This window comes from Capra hircus, chromosome 16 (assembly GCF_001704415.2).
Source record: "Capra hircus breed San Clemente chromosome 16, ASM170441v1, whole genome shotgun sequence".
Classification (NCBI taxonomy): domain Eukaryota; kingdom Metazoa; phylum Chordata; class Mammalia; order Artiodactyla; family Bovidae; genus Capra; species Capra hircus.
The window spans coordinates 43,556,239-43,582,960 of NC_030823.1; the positions used below are offsets into that span (position 1 = coordinate 43,556,239).

General features: G+C 51.8%; 1 protein-coding gene across 8 annotated transcripts in view; it reads left to right on the forward strand.

Moving 5' to 3' along the window:
• Nucleotides 1-26,722, forward strand: part of RERE (arginine-glutamic acid dipeptide repeats) — a 415,540-nt gene that overhangs the window by 384,722 nt on the left and 4,096 nt on the right. For all 8 annotated transcript variants that reach the window (XM_018060396.1, XM_018060399.1, XM_018060398.1 and 5 more), the window contains 8 exons: nucleotides 19,661-19,823; nucleotides 20,686-20,778; nucleotides 21,266-21,465; nucleotides 22,181-22,342; nucleotides 22,701-22,814; nucleotides 23,054-24,369; nucleotides 24,457-24,679; nucleotides 24,922-25,642. In XM_018060396.1, coding sequence (XP_017915885.1) covers nucleotides 19,661-19,823; nucleotides 20,686-20,778; nucleotides 21,266-21,465; nucleotides 22,181-22,342; nucleotides 22,701-22,814; nucleotides 23,054-24,369; nucleotides 24,457-24,679; nucleotides 24,922-25,642 — 2,992 coding nt within the window. The remainder of the gene's footprint in view (nucleotides 1-19,660; nucleotides 19,824-20,685; nucleotides 20,779-21,265; nucleotides 21,466-22,180; nucleotides 22,343-22,700; nucleotides 22,815-23,053; nucleotides 24,370-24,456; nucleotides 24,680-24,921; nucleotides 25,643-26,722) is intronic.

Below are 26,722 nucleotides of genomic sequence, written 5' to 3' on the forward strand. Positions count from 1 at the left end.
TTTGTGTTTTCTTGATTAATACTGCTATTGGGCACCATGTCATGCATTTATTAATCATTTGTTTCCTCTTCCGTGAAGGCCCTCATTTTTCGATTGAAATTTTTTTTTTAATTTGGAAGAGTTCTAGATGCACCTTATATTTTTAAAAGTTCATGTTGCAAATATACTTTCAGTTTATGATTTATCATTTTATTATAGAACTATATGTTTAAAATTTTTATGTAATTTATCAGTCTTTATGTTTTGAGCTTGTATATAAGAAATCTTTTTCTTTGTTTATAGGTAGTCTTCTATATTATCTTTGAAGAGTTTTTATGTAATTTATGTACAAGTTTATATATAGTTTTGCTTTTTATATATGTCTTTAATCCCATGAAATTGGTTATTGTACATGTTAGGGAACAACTTTTATTATTTTTTTTTTATGCACATAACCAGGTGTCCTGGTACACCTTTTGAGAAGTCCAGCCCTTCTCCACTCATTTATATTGCTCACTGTGTCAGAAATGAAATTTCTAGAAGTGCATGAGTCCATTTCTGGACTCCACTGGCCTGTTTGCCTCTGGACCAGCACCTCACTGTCTGGCTTTAGAATAATTGTTGGCGTTTGGTGTGGCAAGTCCCCCACCTTGTTCTTTTTCAAGAATATCTTGGTTATTGGCCCTTTACTCTTCTTTAACATGTTTAGAATCAGCTTGTCTTGCTGCATAACCTCACCCCTTGGCATTTTGAATGAAATTGCGTCAGATTGGGTCTCATTTACGTTTCGGGCTGTCCTTACTCCCTTTCCTGACTTTGCTGGCAGTCCCTTCAGGTCACATTATGGAACATTTCTCCACACTGTTTCCTGCGTCCTAAGCTGCAGGCTGCCCTGCAAAGGATTGTTGTTCAGTTGCTCAGTCGGGTCCGACCCTTTGTGACCCCATGGACTGCAGCACGCCAGGTTTTCCTATCCTTCACCATCTTCTGGAGCTTGCTCAAACTCATGTCCATTGAGTCGGTGATGCCATCCAGCCATCTTACCCTCTGTCATGCCCTTCTCCTCTTGCCTTCTGTCTTTCCCAGCATCAGGGTGTTTTCCAATGAGTGGGCTCTTCTCATCAGGTGGCCAAAGTTATTGGAGCTTCAGCGTATCAGCATCCATCCTGCCAGTGAATATGCAGAGTTGATTTCCTTAGGCTTAACTGGTTTGATCTTGCAGTCAACGGGACTCTCAAGAGTCTTTTCCAGTACCACAGTTTGAAAGCATCAGTTTTTGATGCTCAGCCTTCTTTATGGTCTGTACATGACTACTGGAAAAACCATAGCTTTGACTATATGGATCTTTTTTGGCAAAGTAATGTCTCTGCTTTTTAATACACTGTCTAGTCTTGACATAGCTTTTCTTCCAAGAAGCAAGCATCTTTTTGTTTCATGGCTGCAGTCACTGTCCACAGTGATTTTGGAACCCAAGAAAATATAGTGTGTCCCTGTCACTGGAAAGGATATCGTTCTTGTTAAGTTGCTTAGTTATGTCTGACTCTTTGCGACCCCATGGACCTGTGGCCTGCTGGGCCCCTCTGTAGGTTTCAAAACTCTTGTGTAATGTCTCTGAAGTAAACTTTGCTTTGAAAATTCAGCCCTAAGAATTTGGGCCACTGCTCAGTTTGCTGCCTCCAGAAAGGAAACTGGCTCTTGGGAGCTCTGCCTTGTCTGTGTTTCAGAGTCTAGTCCTGTGGCGGGGGAGGACTTGCTTGTGCAGCTTTAGCATCTTTGTGGGACAGTGTTTCAGGAACTAAGGGGAACTCAGGAGTAGTAATCCCAAATGTAGGAAGTAAATCTTGGCTTGGAATTAGAAAGCTTACTGGGACATTTTCTTGGCTCTGTTTTCTCAAGATTTACTCAGGGCACAACAGAATTTTTTTTTTTCCTGTCATTCTAACTCAAGAATAATTTTTAAGGAGAGATTGGCTAACTATAGTATCACAAGTTTTCTCAAATATGCTGGTATTGACCAGTCGGGACAGAAGTGCATGTTAAATTCAAAAAAATTCCTTGGCTTTCCTGGTTAGAGGCTTGAAACCTGCTGCTGCTCTGCATTTCTTTTGACTCCTCTGAACCAGGATTTTTGGGGTGGACATCTTCCCTTTTGGAGATAGACTCACTCAGTAGCTGCTCTGGCTTCCTCAGGCCATAGTTTGTGTTGCGTTGGGTTGTGTTGCCACCAGGACCTAGAAGTACAACCTTATCTGATAGTCTTAAGGTTCCTTTTGGCATCCATGGAATTCCTGCACTTCCTTTGTGAATTAACATGAGGCAAGCTTTAACATTTGTCTAGGAGACCTGTCCCACTACCACTTGATTTTTAGCAATTTGTTTAGATCTTCCTTGTATGTTTTTTTACTTACCAGGAGCTGTACTTTTACCCGAGGCTTTCTGGGGGACCTGACTCTTTCATCTGGGCAAAGGGCAAGCAATCTGCCAGGGACTCTGAAAGGAGGGTCCACAGGGCATCATTAAAGTTACTTAATGACCAGTCAACTCAGTCATTATACTGTGTCAGGTATTGGTGATATTCATTCAGCACTGTGTGTGTGTAATTCCTTTTGATTTGACTTTTAGCGAGTGGGTAGGTTGAGTTCTAAAATATAGTTAGAACTGTTCAGGAGCAACATTTTCCCCCTCTGGTTCCTCTGAAGCGCTGCACAGGCCCAAGACCACACTTGACCTAGGCTTGCTGGGAATACTGGAAATGGAAGGTGCTGGATCGAGAACCTGATGGCTGGTGGGAAAGCCCTGAGGAGCTGCTGCTCTCAGGGAGGCAGGCCCTGGAGAGAGTATGCGCAAGGGGGGCTTACCAGAGACGCTTTGGGTTCGCTTTCAGACTGTTGTTGAAGTGGCTGTAGTAGTTTCCTCATTTGAGAAGTAAGCCCATGATAGTCATGTTGATGGCCAGTTGTTAATCCTGTTATGTGGCAGCACTAACCATGTTCCATTCTCACTCCTGCCGGGGGAGTGAGACATGAAGTTTAGCTGGGACTCCTTAGAAATTAAGTCATGGGACTAAAATGCAGACAACCTGAGTGCTTTATTAGCACGTTTTGGAACAGTTGAGTAGAGGTGTACAGAGCTGTGCTGCTTCCTGTCACTAGAGGGAGCAAAGAAAATGTCTTCAGAGCATCTGGTTGTGACATCAGCTCTTCTGATCACATGTGACAAGAATTCTTTAAGTGGTACAGATCAGGCCAGCCTTCCTCTTGTCTGGAATTAGTTTGTAACCTTGTATCTCTGCTGTTGTCTGGAGCAGCTAACACTTGCTTCTTTATTTACTGTCCTGTGTGAATCACTGAGGAAGTGATTGCCTGAGTTCCCAGGAGAGGATCCCTACTTGTGTTATTAACTCCGTGTTAGGATGTAGGTGCTTTAGTATCAGTGTAAGCCAGCAGTTTTTAGTCAGCAGTTTGTGACAGTTATATTCCACATTGTCATAAGAGACTCTTCTTAAAGTTCACTAATGAAGTTCATTGTAGTTAATGTTGTTTGGTGCTTTTGAGAGTGGAGTTATGATGTCATGAAGTTAAATAATGGGGTGTTCCAAGTCCTCCAAGCTGGACTTTCCCATCCTATTGGTCAAAGTTAATTCACATTGAAGTGTGGGGACAACTGATAAACCTGCAGATTAGCAGGCCCATTCTCTTAGTTCATTCCTGCTGAACTGTGTAGAGATGCCACATGTTCTCCATCTCCTAATGATTGTCTAAGACTAGAAGCTGGGGCTGAGCAGATACAAGACTTTCTAAGTTGCCTCAGGGGGGCTTTTAAGTGGGTGTATATTCTGATGATTCTATTTGGAAACTTTGGGGAGAATGCTTACCTTTGACCTGTGCTGTCTTTGGTACCATGAACTTGCCCCAAACACCGTTATCATTTACTACACCTAACAGTTCTTTATTCTTTGACAGTATAACGTGCCTGTAGTTTTGGGCGGGGGACGTGACAGATAAAAGAAGTCAGTTACAGAAACATTCTTTGGAAGATTGTGTTTTGTGTTTTTTTTTTTTTTTTTTTTAATTCAGTTAATTAAACCAGTCCTTTGAGTTGAACTTAGCTTGAAGTTTCTTGTCCTTTTCCCAAATGGAAAGAGAATAAACATCATAGGTGTCATTTTTTGAGCATATGTGCCAGACACCTCTTAGCATTTCAGGCCTAACCACAACCTCATAAAGGAGGGAGGTTGAACCTCTGTTTTACAGAGGAGGTTAACTAGCCTTCCCATGGACACATAACTAGTCGTGGAGGACTGGGAAGAACTTGGTACAGCACTCGGGATCCCAGCTGCTACAGCCTGTGTTGCGCTGAGGCTGAATTCTGGCTCGTTGTGCTGATCATAGGTAACTGGGTGCAGGCGAGAAGTGGTCCTCTGTGGCAGAAGGTATTGACCTGGCATACGTGGGCCTCATTTGGCCACACTGGTGAGGTTACTGGCATCACCAAGGCTTGACTTTGTGTGCCTGTGGCTCCCAGGGATGGGCGTGATCAGCCCACACACAGCAAGTTCACCTCTTAGGCCAGTGCATGCACTTGAACCGATCAGATCTCCGTGGCTTTATGAACACAGTTGCACTCTTCTCTCTGTCCAGTTCAACTCACTTCTGCTTTTTTTTTTATTGGAATGGGAATTTTAAAAAATACTTAATACTTTTGCTGTTTCTAAAAATACTGAGTTTGTTTGCTTTTTCTTACTTTAGGACTTTGTGTTTCATTTGTGACTGTGATACAGTAATTTTCCACTCAGGCAAAGAACAGACATTGTAGCCACCACCACCTGACTCCAGTGTCCTAACAAACATTTGTGTGTCTTTTGCAGTAGGCCAAGCACTGTGCTAAATGTTCTGTGTGCATCGACTCTTCTTAATGTCAAAATTCAGTGAGTGGGATGCTATATTTTTCTCTGTTTTTAAAAATAGAGACCAGGGCCCAAGGGGCGTCTCTTTGGAAACCCTGCTCTGCCGCAACTCTACAGCTTTCTCAGCAGAGTACAGCCCTGTGGTTGTGGGCTCAAGTCTGAAGTCACCTCACAGAGAAGTGCTTACCTTTCTTCTCCTTCACTGCAAAGGGTTTTGACCTCTTTTGGGAAGTGAAGCAGAACTGGATAAAGGCCATTTCTGAGACTTTCTGCAACTAGAAATGTTTATGGTTTCAAAGCTCTTGAATGAATGTTGTTTGTTGACTTCTTAGGGTCATTTCTGGGACTTGGGTTTTGGATAGTAAGAACGCAGAGCTCATCTGTCAATGTCCCCCTTTGTAGGAAAGTCCAGGCCAGTGTACAGGAGTGACCTTTTATCAACATGTGGGGCATGAAGGAAAGATTATTTCCCAAGTGTGGACAGAGGACACCTACATGTCCCAGGCCAGTCTCAACATAAAGTTGGGAGTTCAGGTTCAGATGTTCCGCGAAAGTACTTTGCCCCTCCTCTTAGCCACACCCCCATCAGTCTGGGGGAGAGGGGGAAGCTAGAGTGGGGTGACTGCAGCCACCCAGGATGGTGACACTGGTGATTTGTCCCCAGAACAAGAGCTGTATAAGTCTGCATCACATTACACAAGAGGGGAAAGATCCCAGGCAGCCCTGGAGAGTCTTCCCTACCACATAGCTTGTTCTAGAGACCTGGCTCCATCCAGCTTGTTGAAGAGGTGTGTGAGATCACCAGGGACGCCTCTGCTGTCCTCTGGGTAGTCAGTCCCATAGTGGCAGCATGATCTTGCCAGGTTCCCTTTAGGGTGGGAGACGCTGCCAGGAAAACAGCTTCCTCAAGTAGCTGAGCCAAAGGAGCCCCCCCAAGAGGACCTATCCATGCACTCTCACAGGCTGCACACCTATAGCACCCCATGCACTCCCCAACCTTCTGTGGGAACCAGCACCCCCAGACCAGGAGGCCTAGATAGGAACTGGGGGAGTGAACCCTCGGCGCCCTCACCACAAACTGTGATGAGGAATCCACAAGTTGTTTTCATAAACTGCAGCCCAAGGTCCTGAAGTCACATCACACATGTATTCTGAGCCTCAGTGAGCGGGTTCATGTGAGTCACCAGCATGATGCTCGCAGACTGCCAGCCTCAGAGCAGCTGTGGTCACGGTGCCTGGAACCTTTGCTTAACCTGGGAGTGCAGACTGTGTGACCTCTCGCTTGTCTACTGGCAGCCATGTGGAATGGCACAGGCTGTTTCCTGTGGGGGCTTCCTTGACGTTCTGCAGACAGCTGTCTGTTCATCCTGTGGTCCCCTCCCTCTCCACCATGCCCGCCCAGGTGAGCTCGGTGTCTTGCACCTCAAGTATCCATCAGGTGTTCAGACTTGGGCTGGTGGTTCTGGGTCACAGTGAAGCAGCTGCGAGGAAACCAGCAGCCTCACTGACAGGGGCCTCAGTGGCCGGTGACTTCACCACTTTCGCCTCTTTGGCACCTGTTCTTCCCCTGCAAGCAAAATCTGGGGTCCCCCACCTCCTCTGCCGGTGATTGATTGTCAGCTTCTCTCACGGCTGAGGGGTTGGAGGTCCCCCGCCTCCTTCCCTGGGAGCTCGCCCAGGACTTGGGCACAGGAACTGGGGGGGCACCCCCAAGCCCAAACAGCTTGCATGTGGGGAGTCACTGTTCCTCCACCTCCTTTCTGGAGATCTTCTGTGCTGAAAGCTGCCATGAAGCCACTGCCGGTCGCGTTTGTGAGCCAGGAGCACAGAGAAGCACAGGTGTGGTTTGCAACCCTGTCTGGATTTTTCCAAGATCTTTGAAAATTCAGGTGAAAGACCTGACACATTTCACGTCTGAGAAGGGGGATGCAGTACTGTAATTGGGTTTTTGTGCTTTGAAGAGTCATCTTTGCCTCGTTACTTTTATTAAATAAATGCGATACAATGACAGAATTAAACATCCCTTTCCCTCCTTTCTTTGCAATGAGGAAGTCTGCCCTTTATTTCAAAATTCAACTTGCAGAAATGGATTGTACTTGATAACTTGCCACGCATCCATAAAAGCCGTAAAATACAAGAGGCAGTGTTGCTGGAGTAGCTGTTCTCATTTCCTGGCAGTCATTACATGCTTCCAATACAAAAACATTTTTCTCTTAACTATCCTTTCTGAGCTCAAAAATGGGTTTCCCTCCAGCCCCTGGTATTCAATTATCACCTCGGGAAATGCACAGATATAACTGATGATCCCTTTAAAACGTCCTGCAGCTGCCACTCTCCCCCATCCCTCATCTTTTGTCCCGTTCCCGTCATTGAATGTTATGTTGCCAACGTATATTTTATAGGGTGACCCTGATGGGTGTCACTTTGATACTGTGCAGGGATAATAAGATTGCACACACAATGAAAGGCCAATAAATAGAAAAATGTTTACGAGATGGAGAATGGCGGTTTTAACAGTTTTATGGCTTTCTCTTTCCCCCTCACTCTTCTCTCTCTCCCTTTGCTGGCAGAACTGTGGTTTTGTTACAGGAACTAGAAAACATTAAGAAGGGTGATGCGGTGATAGAACCAACGGCAGTGAAATCCCACTTGCCCTGTTGCTGAACTCCAATAAAATAAATTCAGGAAATAATGAAGTATTCAGCTTGTGGGAAAGAAAACTGATTTCAGTGAATGAATTCTTCAGGTTTTACAGAGAAAACAAGATTCCTGGTATTGACGGTATTGTATTTAAAATGTTAACAAACAGTAAAACCAAAAATAAAGCGCGCCTCCCCCCGCCCCCGCCTCAGTGGGCAGTTTTGTTGGGGGTCTGTGAAGTGAAGGCCCATCATGTGGCTGCGTTAGGACTACCTGGCTTTTGTGCCAGGGGCTGGTGTGGGGCCCACACATGGCCGGGAGCCCTTTGGTTCAGTCTGGAGTTTAGACCAATTGGTGATGGTCTTGATCTGTGTCTTCAGATCTGTTATTTTTTGTTACTGTGTTTTGTTAAGTGGCAGTACCTTATGCCTCTTGCTCAGTTGATAGATAACTTAAAATAACTACATTAAAACATTACTTATTTGGGACTTCCTGGTGGTCCAGTGGCTAAGACTCCATGCTCCCAATGCCAGAGGCCTGGGTTCTATCTCTCCTTGGGGAACTATATCCCACATGCCTCAACTAAGACAGGGTACAGCCAAATAAATAAATACATTAAAAGTTATTTATGTAAATAGATACATTAAAATTATTTATGTAATTTTTTGGCTGTGTTGGGTCTTCCTTGCTGCTTCAGGGCTTTCTGCGGCAAGCAGGGGCTATTCTCTGCTTCTCTTGTTGCAAGCACAGGCTTTAGGGCACTCAGGCTTCAGTAGTTGCAGCACGAAGGCTCGGTAGTTGTCCTATGGCATGTGGGGTCTTCTTGGACAAGGGATCAAACTCATGTCCCCTGCTTTGGCAGGAAGACTCTTTACCACTGAGCCACCAGGGAAGCCTAATAGATAGGTTTTCCTAATGGAGCTGCTTGGAGAGGAGCAGCCACAGTGTAGAGGTTCAGGGGGTCCATCCAGGAGCCGTGAGTCACATCCGTGATTTTGAGCGCCATTGGAGGTCGTCACTGCCTTACTTAGATGCTTCTAGCTGGAGCTGGTTCACTGCTTTACTTAGACACTTTAGCCGAAGCTCATTTTGAAAGATGTTTTGTTACATGTGCAGAAGGGCCCCAGTTCAGTTCAGTTCAGTTGCTCAGTCGTGTCTGACTCTTTGCAACCCCATGAATTGCAGCACGCCAGGCCTCCCTGTCCATCACCAACTCCCAGAGTTCACCCAAACTCACGTCCATTGAGTCGGTGATGCCATCCAGCCATCTCATCCTCTGTTGTCCCCTTCTCCTCCTGCCCCCAATCCTTCCCAGCATCAGTCTTTTCCAATGAGTCAACTCTTCGCATGAGGTGGCCAAAGTATTGGAGTTTCAGCCTCAGCATCAGTCCTTCCAAAGAAATCCCAGGGTTGATCTCCTTCAGAATGGACTGGTTGGATCTCCTTGCAGTCCAAGGGACTCAAGAGTCTTCTCCAACACCACAGTTCAAAAGCATCAGTTCTTCGGTGCTCAGCTTTCTTCACAGTCCAACTCTTACATCCATATGATCACAGGAAAAACCATAGCCTTGACTAGATGGACCTTTGTTGGCAAAGTAATGTCTCTGCTTTTGAATATGCCGTCTAGGTTGGTCATAACTTTCCTTCCAAGGAGTAAGTGTCTTGTTAATTTCATGGCTGCAGTCACCATCTGCAGTGATTTTGGACCCCCAAAAAATGAAGTCTGACTGTTTCCACTGTTTCCCCATCTATTTCCCATGAAGTGATGGGACCAGATGCCATGATCTTCGTTTTCTGAATGTTGAGCTTTAAGCCAACTTTTTCACTCTCCTCTTTCACTTTCATCAAGAGGTTTTTTAGTTCCTCTTCACTTTCTGCCATAAGGGTGGTATCATCTGCATATCAGAGGTTATTAATATTTCTCCCAGCAATCTTGATTCCAGCTTGTGCTTCTTCCAGCCCAGCATTTCTCATGATGTACTCTGCATATAAGTTGAATAAGCAGGGTGACAATATACAGCCTTGACGTACTCCTTTTCCTATTCGGAACCAGTCTGTTGTTCCATGTCCAGTTCTAACTGTTGCTTCCTGACCTGCATACTGGTTTCTCAAGAGGCAGGTCAGGTGGTCTGGTATTCCCATCTCTTTCAGAATTTTCCACAGTTTATTGTGATCCACACAGTCAGAGGCTTTGGCATAGTCAAGAAAGCAGAAATAAGATGTTTTTCTGGAACTCTGTTGCTTTTTTGATGATCCAGTGGATGTTGGCAATTTGATCTCTGGTTCCTCTGCCTTTTCTAAAACCAGTGTGAACATCAAGAAGTCCACGGTTCACGTATTGCTGAAACCTGGCTTTGAGAAATAATTTTGAGCATTACTTTACTAGCGTGTGAGATGAGTGCAGTTGTGCAGTAGTTTGAGCATTCTTTGGCATTGCCTTTCTTTGGGATTGCAATGAAAACTGACCTTTTCCAGTCCTGTGGCCACTGCTGAGTCTTGCATATTTGCTGGCATATTTAGTGCAGTACTTTGACGGCCCCAACCTGATCTAAACTCAGACTTCTCCTGGAGGAAGAGACCAGGAAGGACTTTATGATGAAGTGGCATGCGGCGACCCCTTGCTTGGCACATGTCTGTGACATTTGTAGCCTAGAGCTTGAAGTGGCCAAGGGCTTCTGAGCAGGAGCCACTGGGTGGCCCACATGTGGCGAGCAGGTCTGGAAGGGTGCTCATGCCCATGGCCTCCATCCTGTCTTGTCCCTGGAAGATCCAGGGACAAGACTTCCAAGAACTGGAGTCTATTCTCGGAATGTGTGGGAAGGCAGTACTTCTCTGGGCTTGTGCACAGGTGCCTGGCACGTGTGTCTCTGATCTTGGTCCCCCAAGAATCGCTTCAGGCAGGTGTGGTTTTATAATTCATGGGTGCTGGGGTAGGAAGGCTGGCTGCCCGTTGTGCTCAGGGATGCATAGTGCTCTTCTGTGCTCTTCAGCTACCACTACACAGGGTCCAGTTAGTGGGTTTGAGATACTGCTGAACTGAGCTCTTTAGATAAAAAAGATAACCCAAATTCAAGCCTCAGACTTCAAAAAAAGATTATTTCCCCTTAGTTCATAGCAGACTGATTAAGAGCATAAGACTCTGGAGTGAAGACCCCCAGGGCTGCCGACTGAAGCTGTGACCATTTTGTGGCTTGTCATCTTATTTATAAAGCAGGGATGATGACTACATTAGGGTACTATGACGACTAAACATACGAAGGTATGGAAAGTGCCTGTTTGTAGTGCCTAACCATTGTTATTGTAGATTCAACAGCCCAGTAAAAGGGTGGTGAGTTGGTTTGTGGATAAAGCCACTGGTGAGGAAGTGGGGGCACTGGGTTCCTAAGCCCGCCCTCCCGCCAGCTGTGATACCTACCCAAGAGCAGCCAATTGGAAGCAGCTGCGCAGGTGCGAGGATTCTGTCTTCATTGGACCGTGGGAAATGAAAAGCAGGAACACTGTAGTCGGTTCATGTTAACACTACCTGTCAAATTAAGGAACTCTAGTTTAGAGATGTCTATCTTATTATACTTTTTAGAAAAGCTAAAATGTCATTTCTTTTGTGAAATAATGTTGAGATCAGGTAGTTACTTTTAATGACCTTACCTGGCAAAATAAAATGTTAGCAATCTTGCGTCCATTTCTCAAAAGCTGGCAGTGTCGCCTCCATTTCTCTGAAGTTTTATGCTTTTAGTGTTCAGGTAAAGTTTAGTTCTCAGAAAATACTCATTCCGTCAGGTGTTTTGTGAACACTCATTATGTTTGAGATGGTGCCCCGGACTCTGGGGTGGGCCTGCAGATGGGGTGGACATAGACTTGGCAGCTGGACAGGCTCGTTCGTGGCTGCAGCCCAAGGGAGAGCCCACGAGTACAGGACAGAGGAGTGGGACGACGTCTGTGAAGGCTGGAGCCCCAGGTGGTGAGGAGGGCTCGGATAGACATCAAGAGAACAGAGTAGTGAGGGCTCACGGGGCTGCGTCCTGCCTGTGAAGGAGAGCACGGAGGAGCAGTGAGCTGGCCGTCACGTTTAGTGCAGGCCAGAGAGCGTGCACACTGTCTTCTGGGGACAGAGGGAAGGGCTGGAGGAGGCGGCGAAGTAGCCAGGCGGTTCCCTGCAGACCTTGAGGCGCCTTCGGTGATTTGGAGGCGGAGGTTGACAAGATGAGGGCTGTGCTTTGAGAGGACTGGCCTGGTCTCTGTGTGGGAGGGGCAGGCCAGCTCAGGGCCTCAGACCTGAGCTTCCGAGGGACGGTGTGGGACCAGAGATGGGGTCACAGGTTCCCAGGTGCGCAGCTGAAGCAGCGCAGAGCTTAGGCAATCTCATATGGTTTTGAGTTTAACCTTGGCCTGTCCCCTTTCCTTCACAGTGTTCAAATGTAGTGGTGGTGATTGTTTTAAAAGGAAAGAAACAAAGACTTTTCCTCCCCTTTACCCTGCACAGTTGGGATTTACAACAAGGGCAGTGAGAGTGCCTGGTTCCGGAGTGTCTCTGAGTGTCTCTGTGTGGTCTCATCATTATAACCGGCTAAACCTAGGAGACCTTCGCAGACTTCTAAGAGTCTTCCCTTTCCTCCCTTCCCTTTGTCTCCAGGAGAGGAGCTGTGATAGGTATGGGTATGGGAGCGGGTATGGGTATGGAGGGTCGGGAGCCTGCCCCAGGCGTGGGTCTTCCTCAGTGTGGCCATGCAGTCAGGTGGCTGTGGTTCTGCTGCACCTTCGAGCCTGTCATCTTCCTCCTGAATGTACCCCGAGACCACAGAGGCGGAAATAACCATCAGCAGGCTAGCAGGCTGACGGTGTCGGGGCTCCTTCGGGGATGAGGGGATCTGGTTGGTTAGCAAAAGAAGAAACCAGGAGAGCATTGCTTTAATTATCAGACTCATTGCTGGAAGACAAGCAGTTGCCTGCTGGAGAGAGATCGCTAAGAGCAGCTATCCCCCGCGCTCAGTGGTTGGTCAGACCCCGTGCCCGGCTCTCACCTCAGCTGTTCTGTCATCAGGTCCAGTCCTGGGGTCCTCAAGGAGCAAGAGAAGAGTGACCTGCATGGGAGTCTGTGCCAGGAAGTTCTACTGACTTGTTTCACTACCCTTGGATCAATCCGTCATTTTTGCCAAGAAACAGTGCAGCTGTAATTCACAGGCAGAGGTGGCCGTGGAAATCAAAGGGGTTAGAGCAGCTCTTCCCAGAGGATGCGTCCCAGGCAGGCTCCCTGGCCCCAGCTCCAGTGGCCTCCCTGTCGCTTCCTGGGGCCCTGGGCTGGGGACTGAAGCATAGAAGCAGCTCTGTGCTGTGTGTGTCTCCTTTTCCTCCTGCCCCCACTGGGGTTGGGGCCTTGTTTCATCACCACTCGCTGCTTCCTGGACCTTCTTGCAAAAACACCTTTTTTTTTTTTTTTTTAATCCCTTTAAGCTTTATATCTCTCTGTTTCTGTCCAGAAAGTAAATGGTGAGTTTCTTCACCCTTTTTACCTGGACCTCCAAAGAACGAGCCAGACCATGACTGAAGGGCATTCTCCGAACAGAAATTTTAGCAAAGTAACCCTGCCCGCTCTGCTTCTCACTGTCCGTTGGCATATTGACTTGAGGCTTTCTGTACCGATCACTTATCTGCACTCTCTCTGTGTACTCAAGTTAAAATACTTACTTAGCATCCCAACGGTTACTAGTGGGTCTTAGAGAAAGAAGAGCACTTCTAAATGTTTACTGTCTGACCCCTGCAGTGGGGTGTGTCCGTGGCATGTGAAGGTCACTTGCTGTTTCGTGGCCCCTGTCCTACCACGCCGACTGTGGGCCTGGAGGGCCTGTAAAATGGCCTCAGAAAAAGGCTGTATTTTAATGCCCTTCTCACGAGCAGCTTCCAGGCCTGCCTCTCCACCCCATCTCTTCTGCTCCCCCCACTTCTTAGTAGGCAGTGTTAAAACTTCAGTAAAGAGGAAATTCCTTTCCGTTCACAGCAGAAGGGCATTTGTGGGTGGCTCTGCTGGGCACCCAAAATCACTGCAGATGGTGATTGCAGCCATGAAATTAAAAGACGCTTACTCCTTGGAAGGAAAGTTATGACCAACCTAGATAGCATATTCAAAAGCAGAGAAATTACTTTGCCAACAAAGGACCATCTAGTCAAGGCTATGGTTTTTCCAGTGGTCATGTATGGATGTGAGAGTTGAACTGTGAAGAAAGCTGAGTGCTGAAGAATTGATGCTTTTGAACTGTGGTATTGGAGAAGACTCTTGAGAGTCCCTTGGACTGCAAGGAGATCCAACCAGTCCATTGTAAAGGAGACCAGTCCTGGGTGTTCATTGGAAGGACTGATGCTGAGGCTGAAACTCCAATACTTTGGCCACCTCATGTGAAGAGTTGATTCATTGGAAAAGACCCTGATGCTGGGAGGGATTGGGGGCAGGAAGAGAAGGGGACGACAGAGGATGAGATGGCTGAATGGCATCACCGACTCAATGCACATGAGTTTGGGTGAACTCTGGGAGTTGGTGATGGACAGGGAGGCCTGGCGTGCTGCGATTCATGGGGTCGCAAAGAGTTGGACACGACTAAGTGACTGAACTAACTGACTGACTGACTACTGGTCACCTTCTAGGGCTGGTACTGGGTTCTCAGTAGTGTGCAGGGACCTGGGTTAGATTACTTCTTGTCTCCTGCACCTGCCCTGCCCCTCCGTGCATGTACAGAAAGGAGGACACTGGTTTTCCAAGGCCCTCCTTAACACAGCATAACAGAAGACCAGTGGTCAGCATTGTTTCTTTCTGCTGGTTCACGGAACCATGTTGTGAGAGTGGAAGAGAAAGGAACACTGTCTACCCTGAGCTGAGCGTAGGGTGTGCTGCGTGTCCAGGGTTATTTATAAAAGACTGAGGCCTTCCTTGGCTTGTAAAGAGAGAACCTGATTGCAGATGGCAAGCCTGGATTCTGAGCCAGGGTCCCTGGACCTCTTCTCCCACCACCTTCGGGTGTGGAGACTGTGGATGGTTGTAGCAGTAATAATTTTGTTATAATCACAACAAACTGGACTCAATCTGGAGTGTGCCCTTAAGCTTCAGTAATGGGGTGAAAAATAGATGACTGCCTTTTTCAGCCTGTGCACCGGCCTCCCAGAGGGCCTGTGTCTAAGGAGTTAGTGCCGGGCTGAGGGGGGAGAGACCCCGGTGCTGGGGAGCCTGCTCCTTGATGGTCTTGGAGACAAACATCCCCCCGAGAAGGAATCTTCGATACTGGCAGTGCCTGCAGCACCTTCCTCTTTCTGTCTGTACTTCTGCTTCCCCAAGGTCCCTTACAGAGAATACAGGTAGCTCATCTTACTTTAGAAGAGATTATCCTTTTATTGTGCAGGACAGGTACAGGCTCTCCTGTCTTAGCAGTGCGATGGCTGAATGAGGGAAAGGAAACAGCAGCTGGGTTCATGGGCAGTGTTTCAGCTTACCAACCGCCTGCAGGTAAACTGACCTGGTCAAGTGGTCTCCAGCAGCAGGATTGTCAGCTCCCCCTCCAGCCCATGGCCCACATCCAGTGGCATCCATTTGGGCCCTGGAACAGGTCTCCTGGCTCATCTTCCCCACCCCCACCCACCCACCCTCAGATAAAGCATTGCTTCCCTAAAGTGGGTTCATACCCAAGAAGCTCCCTGTGAGAGGTGAGCAGACAGATGCCACTGAGCAACCCCAGCCCTGCTCTTTAGCTGGTTGCCCAGGGCAATGCAGGGAGGGGAGCCTGCCCGGAGGGGTGGGGAGTGGATAGGGTGTGGGGAGAGCAGAGAAGTGGAGCCATGATTCCTCATGATTCCCAGTGGCCGAGCCTGGGTTATAGGCAAGCCTGTGGCTGAGCCTCTGTCTGCCCAACTCTCATTTCTGTGTCTTGGTTTCTCTCTCTCCCCCAGGCCCCTGATCCACCCAGACAGAGTGCTGCCCTGAGCAGCTTATTTCTTCCCTTCTCTTCTGTGCCTGGCACTCCCCCACCCCTTGTTTTTCTTTTGGTGGAAAGTCAGAAAGACATAATACAGCTAGTTTTCTAACCCCCAGAGAAGAGCTGCTGTATGGGAACCTGGCTCAGGGAGGAAAGTGAGTCCTTAATCTAGGGCCACCTGTCTCATTGCCATTGGCTTTCTGCATCTGACTTGTAGGATACCCCCCACCCCACCCCTGCAGCAACAGAAAAGGCAGGGGAGTTGGAGAGGGCGAGAGAATCTGCTAAAAATATAGCCTTGGGCCATGAACACTCCTCCCGCAAGAGCTGCAGCCGTGACGAAACCCCTGAAGATGACTTCACCCCTCTGCTTCTTTGCCCAGGCACTAAACCACTGCCCCGAGATGAGAGGCATGTTGACTGTGAGGCCTTGTTGTGAGATGAGCTGAGAGCACTGGGGACAAAATGATCATTACGGGCCATTCATGTCGACAACATTTGTGCCTCTGTGTTTGCTTGCAAGCACAAGCAGGAGCTAATTTGCAAGGCTGCCTTTGTGGAGCTGCCTTTTGATCAATGATTGCCTGTGTTAATGTTTCAGTAAGCTATTGATTTCTGCAGCAGCTTTTGTTCCCTGAATTTATGTGCAGTGGGTTTCCACAGCACACGCTATGCATGTTTGATTAAAGTTCAATTGACTTCATTCCTGGGGAGGCCTCGAGCTGCTTCACTCCCTATTTGTAGAACCAGAGCTTTCCCCGGCATGCTCTTTTGTTTGTGCTCAAGACCTAGCCACCCATGCAGTCACCAGTATGCTGCTTCTAATCCTCCTAGATTTGCTCCATTCCAATGTTTAATCCCTTCCTAGACATTAGGGTGGATGAGAGGCAGCTAATAAAACCTGGTCTGGAATTTTTTTTTCTTCCAGTCAACTTGCTGATGTATTACTGGTGTGTATACCATATGGGTCATAAAAATGCACTCAGAGGACACAGGTCCAGTGAGTTTTGACAACTGTACACGTCCATGTAATAACTCCACAGTCAATTTGTAGGACAGCCTCATCACCCAGAAGGTCTCCTCAGGTCCTTTTACGGGCAGTCGCCCACACCTCACGCACCATACAGCAGACAGCCACTCATCCTGCCTGGGCCCTTCCGTGTGGGCTGCTGCCATTCAACATGATGTCTGAGATGCGCCTGCTTGTTGTAGCTGTCAGTTGTTTTTACCTTTTTACCGCCAAGTAGTATTCTCGTGAGTGGGTGTACCAGAATATGTTTGTCCGTTCTCCCATTAAGGCATTGTTGGGGGCTTTGAAGAGTGAAGTTTTCATGAATGTTTGTGTAAAGTCTTTGTGTGCACACATATTTGTATTCCTTTGGGGTAAACACCTAGGAGTGAAATTAGTTGCTAGGCCGTGTGGTCCATGTTCAGCCTGCTGTATGTTGTGTGTGAGTCGCTCAGTCCTGTCCGACTCTTTGTGACCTCATGGACTAGCCCGCCAGGCTCCTCTCTCCATGGGAGTCTCCAGGCAAGAATGCTGGAGTGGATTGCCATGCCTTTCTCCAGGGGGTCTTCCTGACCCACGGATTGAACCCAGGTCTCTCGCATTGCAGGCAGATTCTTTACTGGCTGAGCCACCAGGGAAGCCCATTTGGCTTTCTCAGAACTGCCAAAAGAGTTCCGCAAAGTGATTTGACCATTTTACATGTCCATAGTGGTATATGAGATTTCTTGTCACTCCCCTGTGTTCCCTGAATTTGGAAATTGATATTCTTTCATTTTACCACCGCAGTCCATTTTGATCTTTGATACTCAGAGGATGGCATCTGTCCTGGGCTCCTTGTTTAAGAGCTATTACTTAAGGTTGACGTAAGTTGACACTTAGTTTAATGTTAGGTGTGTGTGTCCTGATCTTTCTCACGTACTCAAGGAGGACCAGTGCAGGCTTCAGGTTGTGAACCTGGGCTTTTCCTGAGTCTTTTCTGTCTGGCATCCGATGTTGGGCCTGACCTCTGGCTTCTGTTTGAATCTGCAGGTTATACCATTTCTTAATACCATTTGAAACTCTTTCATGTTTGAGGAACAGAAATGATCCCTTGTATCCGTGAATTGCAGACCAGGACTGCCCAGAACCGTCAGGGTGGCGTGTTCACAGCCTACAGGTCAGACCGAGGTGTGGCAGAGACGAGGTGGTCTTGCCTCCCCTCCAGGTTTCTCTCCCATATTTATTTTGTTTTGCCTCTTGCAGCTTGCCATTTCCCCTCACGTCTCAGCCCTGTCCCTGGGCCCCTGAAACAACTTCCACTGAAGGTAGAGGTGGGAGGAACAGGAACCTTTGGGTTTCTCATTCTTCTTTCTAGCCCTGGGACTGGGCTGTGATTTACTGCACCAGCTGCCCTTCTGAACTGACGAGGCACCTGCAGCTCTGACGGTGTTTGAAGGGTGACAGTGACCTGCCTTGGCTTCTGGTCTGTTTCCTTATAGGAAAACCGGAACCAGGTCACTGGTGTCAGCACAGATCTCTTAATCACAGTGGATTTATGAGTTTGTGCCCTCCAGTGAGCCAACAGCAAAAGATCAGTATAGATAAATGACTGGCTAAGTCAGGAAGGTAGGAAGTAAGAGGCAGGAGCCGGGAGGTGTCTTAGGTCGGGACCTCAGAGGCTCAGGACGCTCCCTCAGTATGGGGCGTTGGAGGCTGTGTTTGTAGACTAACTCTACTAACATGTAGAAGGCAAACAAGGAAGAAATTCAAGGGCAATTGCCACATTGTCCTGTGTTGTTCAGGTACCCGTGTGGAACTGGAAAGAGGATGGGGAGTGGCTTACTTGCTCCTGGGGGTGTTTTCAGAGAAACCGCGTGTGGCTGGGCATCCATTGGTCACGGATGTGTCTCGTGGTACCTGCATTGCTTCGTCTCTTTCAGTCTCCTCAGCATGGGTCTTTCCAGCTAGATCTCAGGTCACTGGTGGACAGTCTTTGCTTCTCCATTTTGCCTCCTGCATTCACAAAGCGGAGAGCCTTCCATGAGGCAGAGTGGACGTTGGCCAAGCAGCTCCAACCCTCAGATATAGGGACCCTCCCACATTCAGGAACACACCCCAAGATATGGTACTGACTTTCCAGAGTAGTGATGTAATTAGAGAAGATCAGTGTGATCGAGGCTCTCTGACTGTTTTAACTATTTTTAAATTCTAAGTAGAGACACTTTTTCTTAAAAGCAAAGACCCTCAAGATACTGGTCTTTTGTCAGCCAACTGCCATTGCTGCCCCCAACCCCCGTGTGTATGTATATGTGCATGCACACGTGTGTGTACGAGTATGTGTACGCATGTGTATTCTGTACATGTGTGTAGGTATGTACATATTGCATGTACGTGCATGTGTATACGTGTGTGTGTGAACGTATGGTTGAGCCCCTTGAGGCTGGGAGGGCCATAAGTGCCCTTTATTAAAAAGTTGCATTTGGACTCATTTCGGCTGGCTTTGTTTTTAAAAGCTGTCTTGGCTCCATTTCTTCGGGGCCTTCCATGAAAAGAGGAGCTCCTTTGGCCTTACACACCGACCTTGTGACGTGTGGTGTCTCCTCTCTACCCAGCACCACCGTGGGCCGCATCCACTCTCAGTCTTTTTGCCAGGCCTCAGCTTCGCCATCAGCATCCTGTGCTGGCTCGTCCGGGGTGGTCATTGGGCCTGGCCGGGGGGCTGTATAGCACTCTTCCTGGGCTTGGGCTCTGTTCTTCCCAACCTCCCTCCTGGCCCCAGTTCCTGCCGCCTCAGTTGTTTGCTTCAACTGGAATGATCTCCCTGGCTGGGCATTTCCATGTTTCCCCATGTGGATTCACTGACTTGCTGTGCAGAGATGTTCCCTGTGTGCACTTGTGCATACACACACCTGGAGGACAGGAGTTCTCCTTTCTGTTGATGGTTTATTGATGCACTTCCAGTGCTTAGAACTGCTGATAGTAGGCACCCAGCAGATACTTGCTGAGTGAATAAATGTTCTTGATGTCTAGAAGTTATGCTCTGACGGGCTGGCAGACAGGCCCCACTGGCCCATTGCACAGGCAGCTCCGCGGGTGTGTCTCAAGTGAGCCCAGGCCTCCAGGGCAGCTGTGATAAAGGCAGCCTCTGCTCCAAGGCTGTGCATCTGCCTCATAGCCAACCCTTCTCTCCTGCAGGGAGAACTGATCACCTTCTATTACTACTGGAAGAAAACCCCGGAAGCAGCCAGCTCCCGAGCCCACCGCAGGCACCGCAGGCAGGCCGTGTTCCGGAGGATCAAGACCCGTACTGCATCCACGCCCGTCAACACGCCCTCCAGACCCCCGTCCAGTGAATTCTGTAAGTGGGGGCTTTGCACACGCCACAAGCTCCCATGTCCCAGCTCTGGGTGGACCTGCTCTCACAGCCGTCCTTGGCAGAACTTGTGGTGGGGTGGGGTGGGGCGGGGGCAGTGATATATGTGTGTGCATGTGTGTGTGTTGCAAAGCCTGATCTAAGAGTTTTACAAACTACTTGTGCATATAGACTTTTCTGAAACTTAATATTATCTGTAAGTCCTGGCCTTGACCTTGGCCTGAGGCGGTTTTTAACGTTGGAGGATGATCTCCCTTAGCAGACAGTGCGCTGCACTTGTGGTCACAATACGATCAGTTTAACATTTTCTTCTTCCTCCTACTTTTCTGAAGTCCTCCTCTTGGTCCCATGTGATCTGCAGTCTGACAGTGAAGCCCACACCTTCTTAACCTTTGAAAACTAGATTCATGGCTTGTGATCCTGTCTTGGCCCAGGGCACTCAGCCTGAGGGTCACAAACGGGAAACAGTAGGCCTGGAGGGCGCTGAGTCTTGTTGGAGAGGAAGGCCCTCAGAAAGTCAGGAAGGGCATCATGGATGCACTCGCCCTGTTCAGATCCACCATCTGTGGGCATCAGTGCCAGCTTCTCCAGGATTGAGGTGTGACAGCAGACCACCAGAATGACAGAGCAGATTGTTGGGTACCATCCCTCATACACGAGTTCTTCATTCTGATGACTGGCCCTGAGAAATCCAGAGTGGTCCTTTGTGAACACTGCCCCAGCCAGCCTGCTGGGCCGCTCTGACTGTTGGCCCAGAGCCTGGGGCAGGTCAGAGGTAACAGGGGGTCCAGTCTTGGCCCAGCATGATGGTGTCTCCCCCACCCCTTTGTGTGCCCATCATGCCCAGTGGACCTGAGTTCAGCCAGTGAGGATGACTTCGACAGCGAGGACAGTGAGCAGGAGCTGAAGGGCTACGCCTGCCGCCACTGCTTCACCACCAGTAAGTGGGGCCGGTGGGAGGGGGCCCTTCGCTGGAGCAGCCAGGCTCAGGCACTTCCTGGTTCTGAAAGTCTGGGGAATCAGATTGGAGACTTGACATCTGCATTGTCTTCAGGGTTACTTAGAAAGTGGAAGACTCTCCTGTTGGCAGTCAGGCTGGAGCACTGACCAGGGGCTGGGACAGACTTGCTCAGGGTCAGGGCAGAGGCACCTGTGTTTCTGGGGAGCCTGCTGCCAGCTCTTCCTGCCTATTCATCCTGAGATGAGGTGGGGTGGTGGACAGTCCTGAGATCTCTCCTTCCAGGAAGAAGCAGGGCTGCAGCACCCAAGCTGTTGAGTGACAGGTGTCGGCCGAGGCCAGGGCCACGTGGTCCTCGTGGTACCACGGTCAGCCAAGCCCACTGAAGGGCCTCCCTGCTTGGATGTCTGTACCCCGAGACGTTGGTGTCTGAGGTTGGCAGCCACACTGCCTCCCCTCCCTCCTACAGCCTCCAAAGACTGGCACCACGGGGGCCGGGAGAACATCCTGCTGTGCACCGACTGCCGCATCCACTTCAAGAAGTACGGCGAGCTGCCCCCCATCGAGAAGCCCGTGGACCCCCCACCCTTTATGTTCAAGCCCGTCAAAGAGGAAGACGATGGGCTCAGCGGGAAGCATAGCATGAGGACGCGGCGGAGTCGTGGCTCGGTGAGTCCCTGGCCAGGCAGCCTGCGCATGTCTCCCGCCAGGAGGAGGCTGGGAGTGTTTCATTTCAGGCAGAGAAACAGACCCTGGAGGGGACATGCCTGGCCTGTCGGGGAGAGCCCTTGGTTCTCTCCTCTCTTGCATCTCCTCGGGGATCTGGTGGAGCAGCATGAATCACTGTACCCCCATCCCTTCTGAGCCCCGTGGCCTTACAGAAATGTCCTCAAGGCCTAGGGGTTTTAGGAGCTGAGCTGCATTATTTGACAGCTCATCTCATTGGGTCACTTCCCATCCTATCACGTGAAATTGTCCAGTGTGCATGTGTGTTTGGTGGGAGGAGCAGACAGTTCCATGGAGCAGACAGAAGAGGGGGAGTGACTTAAAGCCGACCTCAGGTATAACATCACTCAGGCCAACCTCTGCCTCTCAGACAGCCCTGTCCACTTCCAGCTTGTGTCATTCAGGACAGTCCCTGGAGGAGATGAGAGCTTCGAGTTTAAGCTGAGAATTGCTCTTTTCCATGTAAACTCACCCATTCTCCCCCTCCTTGCTTCACTCCATGTTGATTCCTGTGCAGTGAGGGACAGCCAGGGGTGCCTATGGTTTGCTAGGGGCTGGGATTTGACCTACTCTGGAAGCTCCTGCCTGGGAACTGGGCCCAGGTGGCCCATGTGGGGACTGGGGTTGAGTCTCACCAGCCTCCGGTTGGGGTGGGCAGATGTCTACACTGCGCAGTGGTCGGAAGAAGCAGCCAGCCAGCCCTGATGGTCGTGCCTCGCCCATCAGTGAAGACATCCGCTCCAGCGGCCGGAACTCTCCCAGCGCGGCTAGCACCTCCAGCAACGACAGTAAAGCAGAGACAGTGAAGAAGTCAGCCAAGGTGAGCTGCCAGGAGGGCAGGTGGGAGGGGCTGCTGGAGTCTGCACTCAGCTGCCCCGAGTCCCTCAGTCATTTAGGGAACCTTGTAGGCACCAGCAAGGCCTCACCTGGGGTTGTGGACTGGGGCTTGGAAAAAGGGGTCCACGTAATTCTCAGCACAGACCTATGGGGGCCACCTCTTCCTGTCCCCAGATACTTGTTCCTTCCTGGCCCCACTGGCCCCTTCCAGAGCTTTCTTGTTTCTGGGGGTAGAGCATGGTGTAGGGGGAGTCCAGGTGTCAGCAAATGGTTGTCATTCCCTGAGGCTGCTGGGCCATCCTCCCTTGGCCTGAGGCCTCTCGTGGGCTTTCCCGCTGCAGAAGGTGAAGGAGGAAGCCACATCCCCTCTTAAGAGCACCAAGCGCCAGCGGGAAAAGGGGACCTCGGATACAGAAGAGGCCGACAGGACCAGCTCCAAGAAGACAAAAACCCAGGTGAGGCTTGAGGCTGAACCACATTGATTGCCCCCAGCAGCTCCTGTCCCTTGAGAAGCCCTCTGGGCAGTGGCCGTGTCCTGCCTCCCAGGGAGGGGCCTAGAGCACCTGTAAGACTGGCCAAGTCAGGGCAGGAACTGTGGTCCCTGCTTGCTGCCTCCTCAACCAGACGTCGCTATGTGGTGGGGCAGGGGGTGTCCGGCTCCCCTAGACTTTCCATCTTCCTTCTCTGGCCCCAGGAGATCAGCAGGCCCAACTCGCCATCCGAAGGCGAGGGGGAGAGCTCGGACAGCCGCAGCGTCAACGATGAGGGCAGCAGTGACCCCAAAGACATTGACCAGGACAATCGCAGCACGTCCCCCAGCATCCCCAGCCCCCAGGACAACGAGAGTGACTCGGACTCCTCGGCCCAGCAGACGACGCAGCCCTCTGCCCTGCAGGCTCCTGGAGGGGCTGCCCCAGCCCCCTCCTCTGCCGTGCCAGGGACTGCCCAGCTGCCCACCCCGGGGCCCACAGCCGCCCCCGCTGCCCCCTCACAGGGCTCCCCTTCAGCCTCCCAGCCTCCCACCCAGCCACAGGCCCCCTCAGCTGCTGCTCCCCATGCCCACATCCAACAGGCGCCCGCTCTCCACCCACAGCGGCTGGCCTCACCGCACCCCCCGCTGCAGCCACTGACGGGCCCAGCCAGCCAGACCACCGGCCCACCCCACACCCAGCCCCCCCTGCACAGTCAGGGCCCGCCTGGCCCTCATGGCCTCCAGGCTGGGTCCCTACTGCAGCACCCAGGGCCCCCACAGCCCTTTGGCCTCCCTCCCCAGGTGTCCCAGGCAGCAGCCCACCCTCACACCTCCCTGCAGCCCCCTGCCCCTCAGTCGGCCTTGCAGCCTCAGCAGCCCCCCCGGGAGCAGCCCCTGCCCCCAGCACCCCTGGCCATGCCCCACATCAAACCCCCGCCCACCACGCCCATCCCCCAGCTGCCAGCGCCCCAGGCCCACAAACACCCCCCTCACCTCTCGGGGCCCTCTCCTTTCTCCATGAATGCCAACCTCCCACCCCCTCCTGCTCTGAAGCCCCTGAGCTCCCTGTCCACTCACCACCCCCCCTCAGCCCACCCCCCGCCCCTGCAACTCATGCCACAGAGCCAGCCACTGCCCTCATCCCCTGCACAGCCCCCTGTGCTGACTCAGAGCCAGGGCCTGCCTCCCGCCGCCACCTCCCACCCTGCCACGGGCCTCCACCAGGTGCCCCCTCAGCCCCCGTTTGCCCAACACCCCTTTGTCCCTGGGGGCCCCCCTCCCATCACCCCTCCGACTTGCCCCTCCACCTCTACTCCTCCGGCGGGACCTGGCCCCTCGGCCCAGCCACCCTGCTCTGGTGCCGTTTCTTCGGGAGGCAGCGTACCTGGAGGGGCACCCTGCCCACTCCCCACCGTCCAGATCAAGGAAGAGGCTCTGGACGATGCTGAGGAGCCCGAGAGCCCCCCTCCCCCGCCTCGGAGCCCATCCCCTGAGCCCACTGTGGTGGACACCCCCAGCCACGCCAGCCAGTCTGCCAGGTAGAGGTCCCAGGAACCCAGGCGTGTCCAGGGCAGGGGTAGCTGGGGCCTCGGCTGGGACCCAGCGTGACACTGGGCCTTTTGTAGGTTCTACAAACACCTGGACCGGGGTTACAACTCGTGTGCACGGACCGACCTGTACTTCATGCCTCTGGCTGGATCCAAACTGGCCAAGAAGAGGGAGGAGGCCATCGAGAAGGCCAAACGAGAGGCCGAGCAGAAGGCACGAGAGGAGCGGGAGCGAGAGAAGGAGAAGGAGAAGGAGCGAGAACGCGAGCGGGAACGGGAGCGCGAGGCTGAGCGAGCGGCCGTGAGTCGGGAGGGCAGCCTGCTCCGCAGGCGTCAAGGGCTGGTCCCCGCGCCCGCCTTGAGTGGGCCACCCCTCGCTGTCTCTCAGCACCCACCTGCCTTACTTCTGTTTCCACAATATGCCAACCCCTCTGGGTCCCGGTCCCCCGTCACGGCAGGTCTGGACCAGGGGTAGGGTGGGGGACCCAGTCGGTTAGGCCAGGGGCCAGGCGTCTGCCCCTCACGGCCTCTTTACTCTTGCAGAAGGCGTCCAGCTCAGCACATGAAGGCCGCCTCAGCGACCCCCAACTTGGCGGTCCCGGCCACATGCGGCCTTCCTTCGAGCCCCCGCCCACCACCATCGCGGCTGTGCCCCCCTACATTGGGCCCGACACGCCGGCCCTCCGGACTCTGAGCGAGTACGCCCGGCCCCACGTCATGTCACCCACCAACCGCAACCACCCCTTCTACGTGCCCCTCAACCCCACTGACCCGCTGTTGGCCTACCACATGCCCGGCCTCTACAACGTCGACCCCACCATCCGTGAGCGGGAGCTGCGGGAACGCGAGATCCGAGAGCGGGAGCTCCGGGAGCGGGAGCTGCGGGAGCGGATGAAGCCGGGCTTCGAGGTGAAGCCCCCAGAGCTGGACCCCCTGCACCCGGCCGCCAACCCCATGGAGCACTTCGCCCGGCACGGTGCCCTCACCATCCCCCCTGCCGCTGGCCCCCACCCTTTTGCGTCTTTCCATCCCGGCCTGAACCCCCTGGAGAGGGAGAGACTGGCCCTGGCCGGGCCCCAGCTGCGGCCAGAGATGAGCTACCCGGACAGACTGGCGGCCGAGCGCATCCACGCCGAGCGCATGGCCTCTCTGACCAGCGACCCCCTGGCCCGGCTGCAGATGTTCAACGTGACCCCGCACCACCACCAGCACTCCCACATCCACTCGCACCTGCACCTCCACCAGCAGGACCCCCTCCACCAAGGTGGGCGCCTGCCGTGGGTCTGCGGGGGTGAGGGGTGCTGTCCGGGCCAGAGCTTGCAGCTCCTGGCATGTGTGGGGGTACCCAGCGTGCCCCCTGGCTCCAGGGTTACCTGGGGCCCTCTGCTCGCCGACTCCTGATGAAGCTTGGGTTCTCAGTCCTGTGCCTGCAGTGGGGCTGGGATGGAGGAGGCGGCCTGTGCTTACTGGGGCTGCTTGGGAGCAAGAGACAGGGCTGGAGGAGCAGGGCAGAGCCTTTGGGGCAACATGGAAGCAACTAGGACACCCGGGGAAGCTGGGGGTTATCATCAGTGAGAGCTTTTCTGCTCCCCCTCGGGGAACGGGGCTTGGGCTTCTGCCAGCTTTGAGCTGGATCACCTGGCCAGCACTGCCCAGTCTTGTCCACTTCAGGAGCAAGAGCTCTGGAAGGCCCACTGGTCGGCGGCCAGGGGTGCAGGCTGGTCTGAGGCTGACACCGGCGCAATTGGTGTCCCGCTGGGCGGCTCTGCAGACTGGCCAGACAGGGTGGGAGGGAGGTCAGGGCCTGCCCTGGGGGCCCCTGGGCCCCTTCTGGGTGGGGAGGGAGACAGCGGACAGGGTGGGCCCCAGAGGGAAAGAGGGCAACCTTCAGTTTCCTACACATGTTCCCAGCCCCACCTGACACGGGAACCAGGAGCTGTCACATTCACCCCGTAGTCCCAGCACCAGGAACGTTTGTGGTTAAGCCCTGGGGTTAGCAGCAGGTGGGCCTCAGTATCGCAAGAGGACAGGCGAGTGTTGTTAGCATGTTCGTTCACCTGACAAATGTTTACTGAGGACCTGCAATGTGCCCGGCACAGCCGTAGAAGCTGGTGATACCCCTGTCCACGTTCACCTTCCAAATCTGGGGGCAGTCGATAAATGTGTCTGAGTTTGTGAGGAGCAGTTAGTGTTCTGGAGGAAGACTGAGCAGAGAACTGGGAGATGTTGGAACCGGGGAAGGAGCGTCCTCAGGCCTAGAGAGTGTGGGTGCAGAGGCCCCAGGGCCAGAGAGGGTGACTCCAGGGAATAGACAGGCGACGTGCTGAGAGGGTCACTTGGAGAG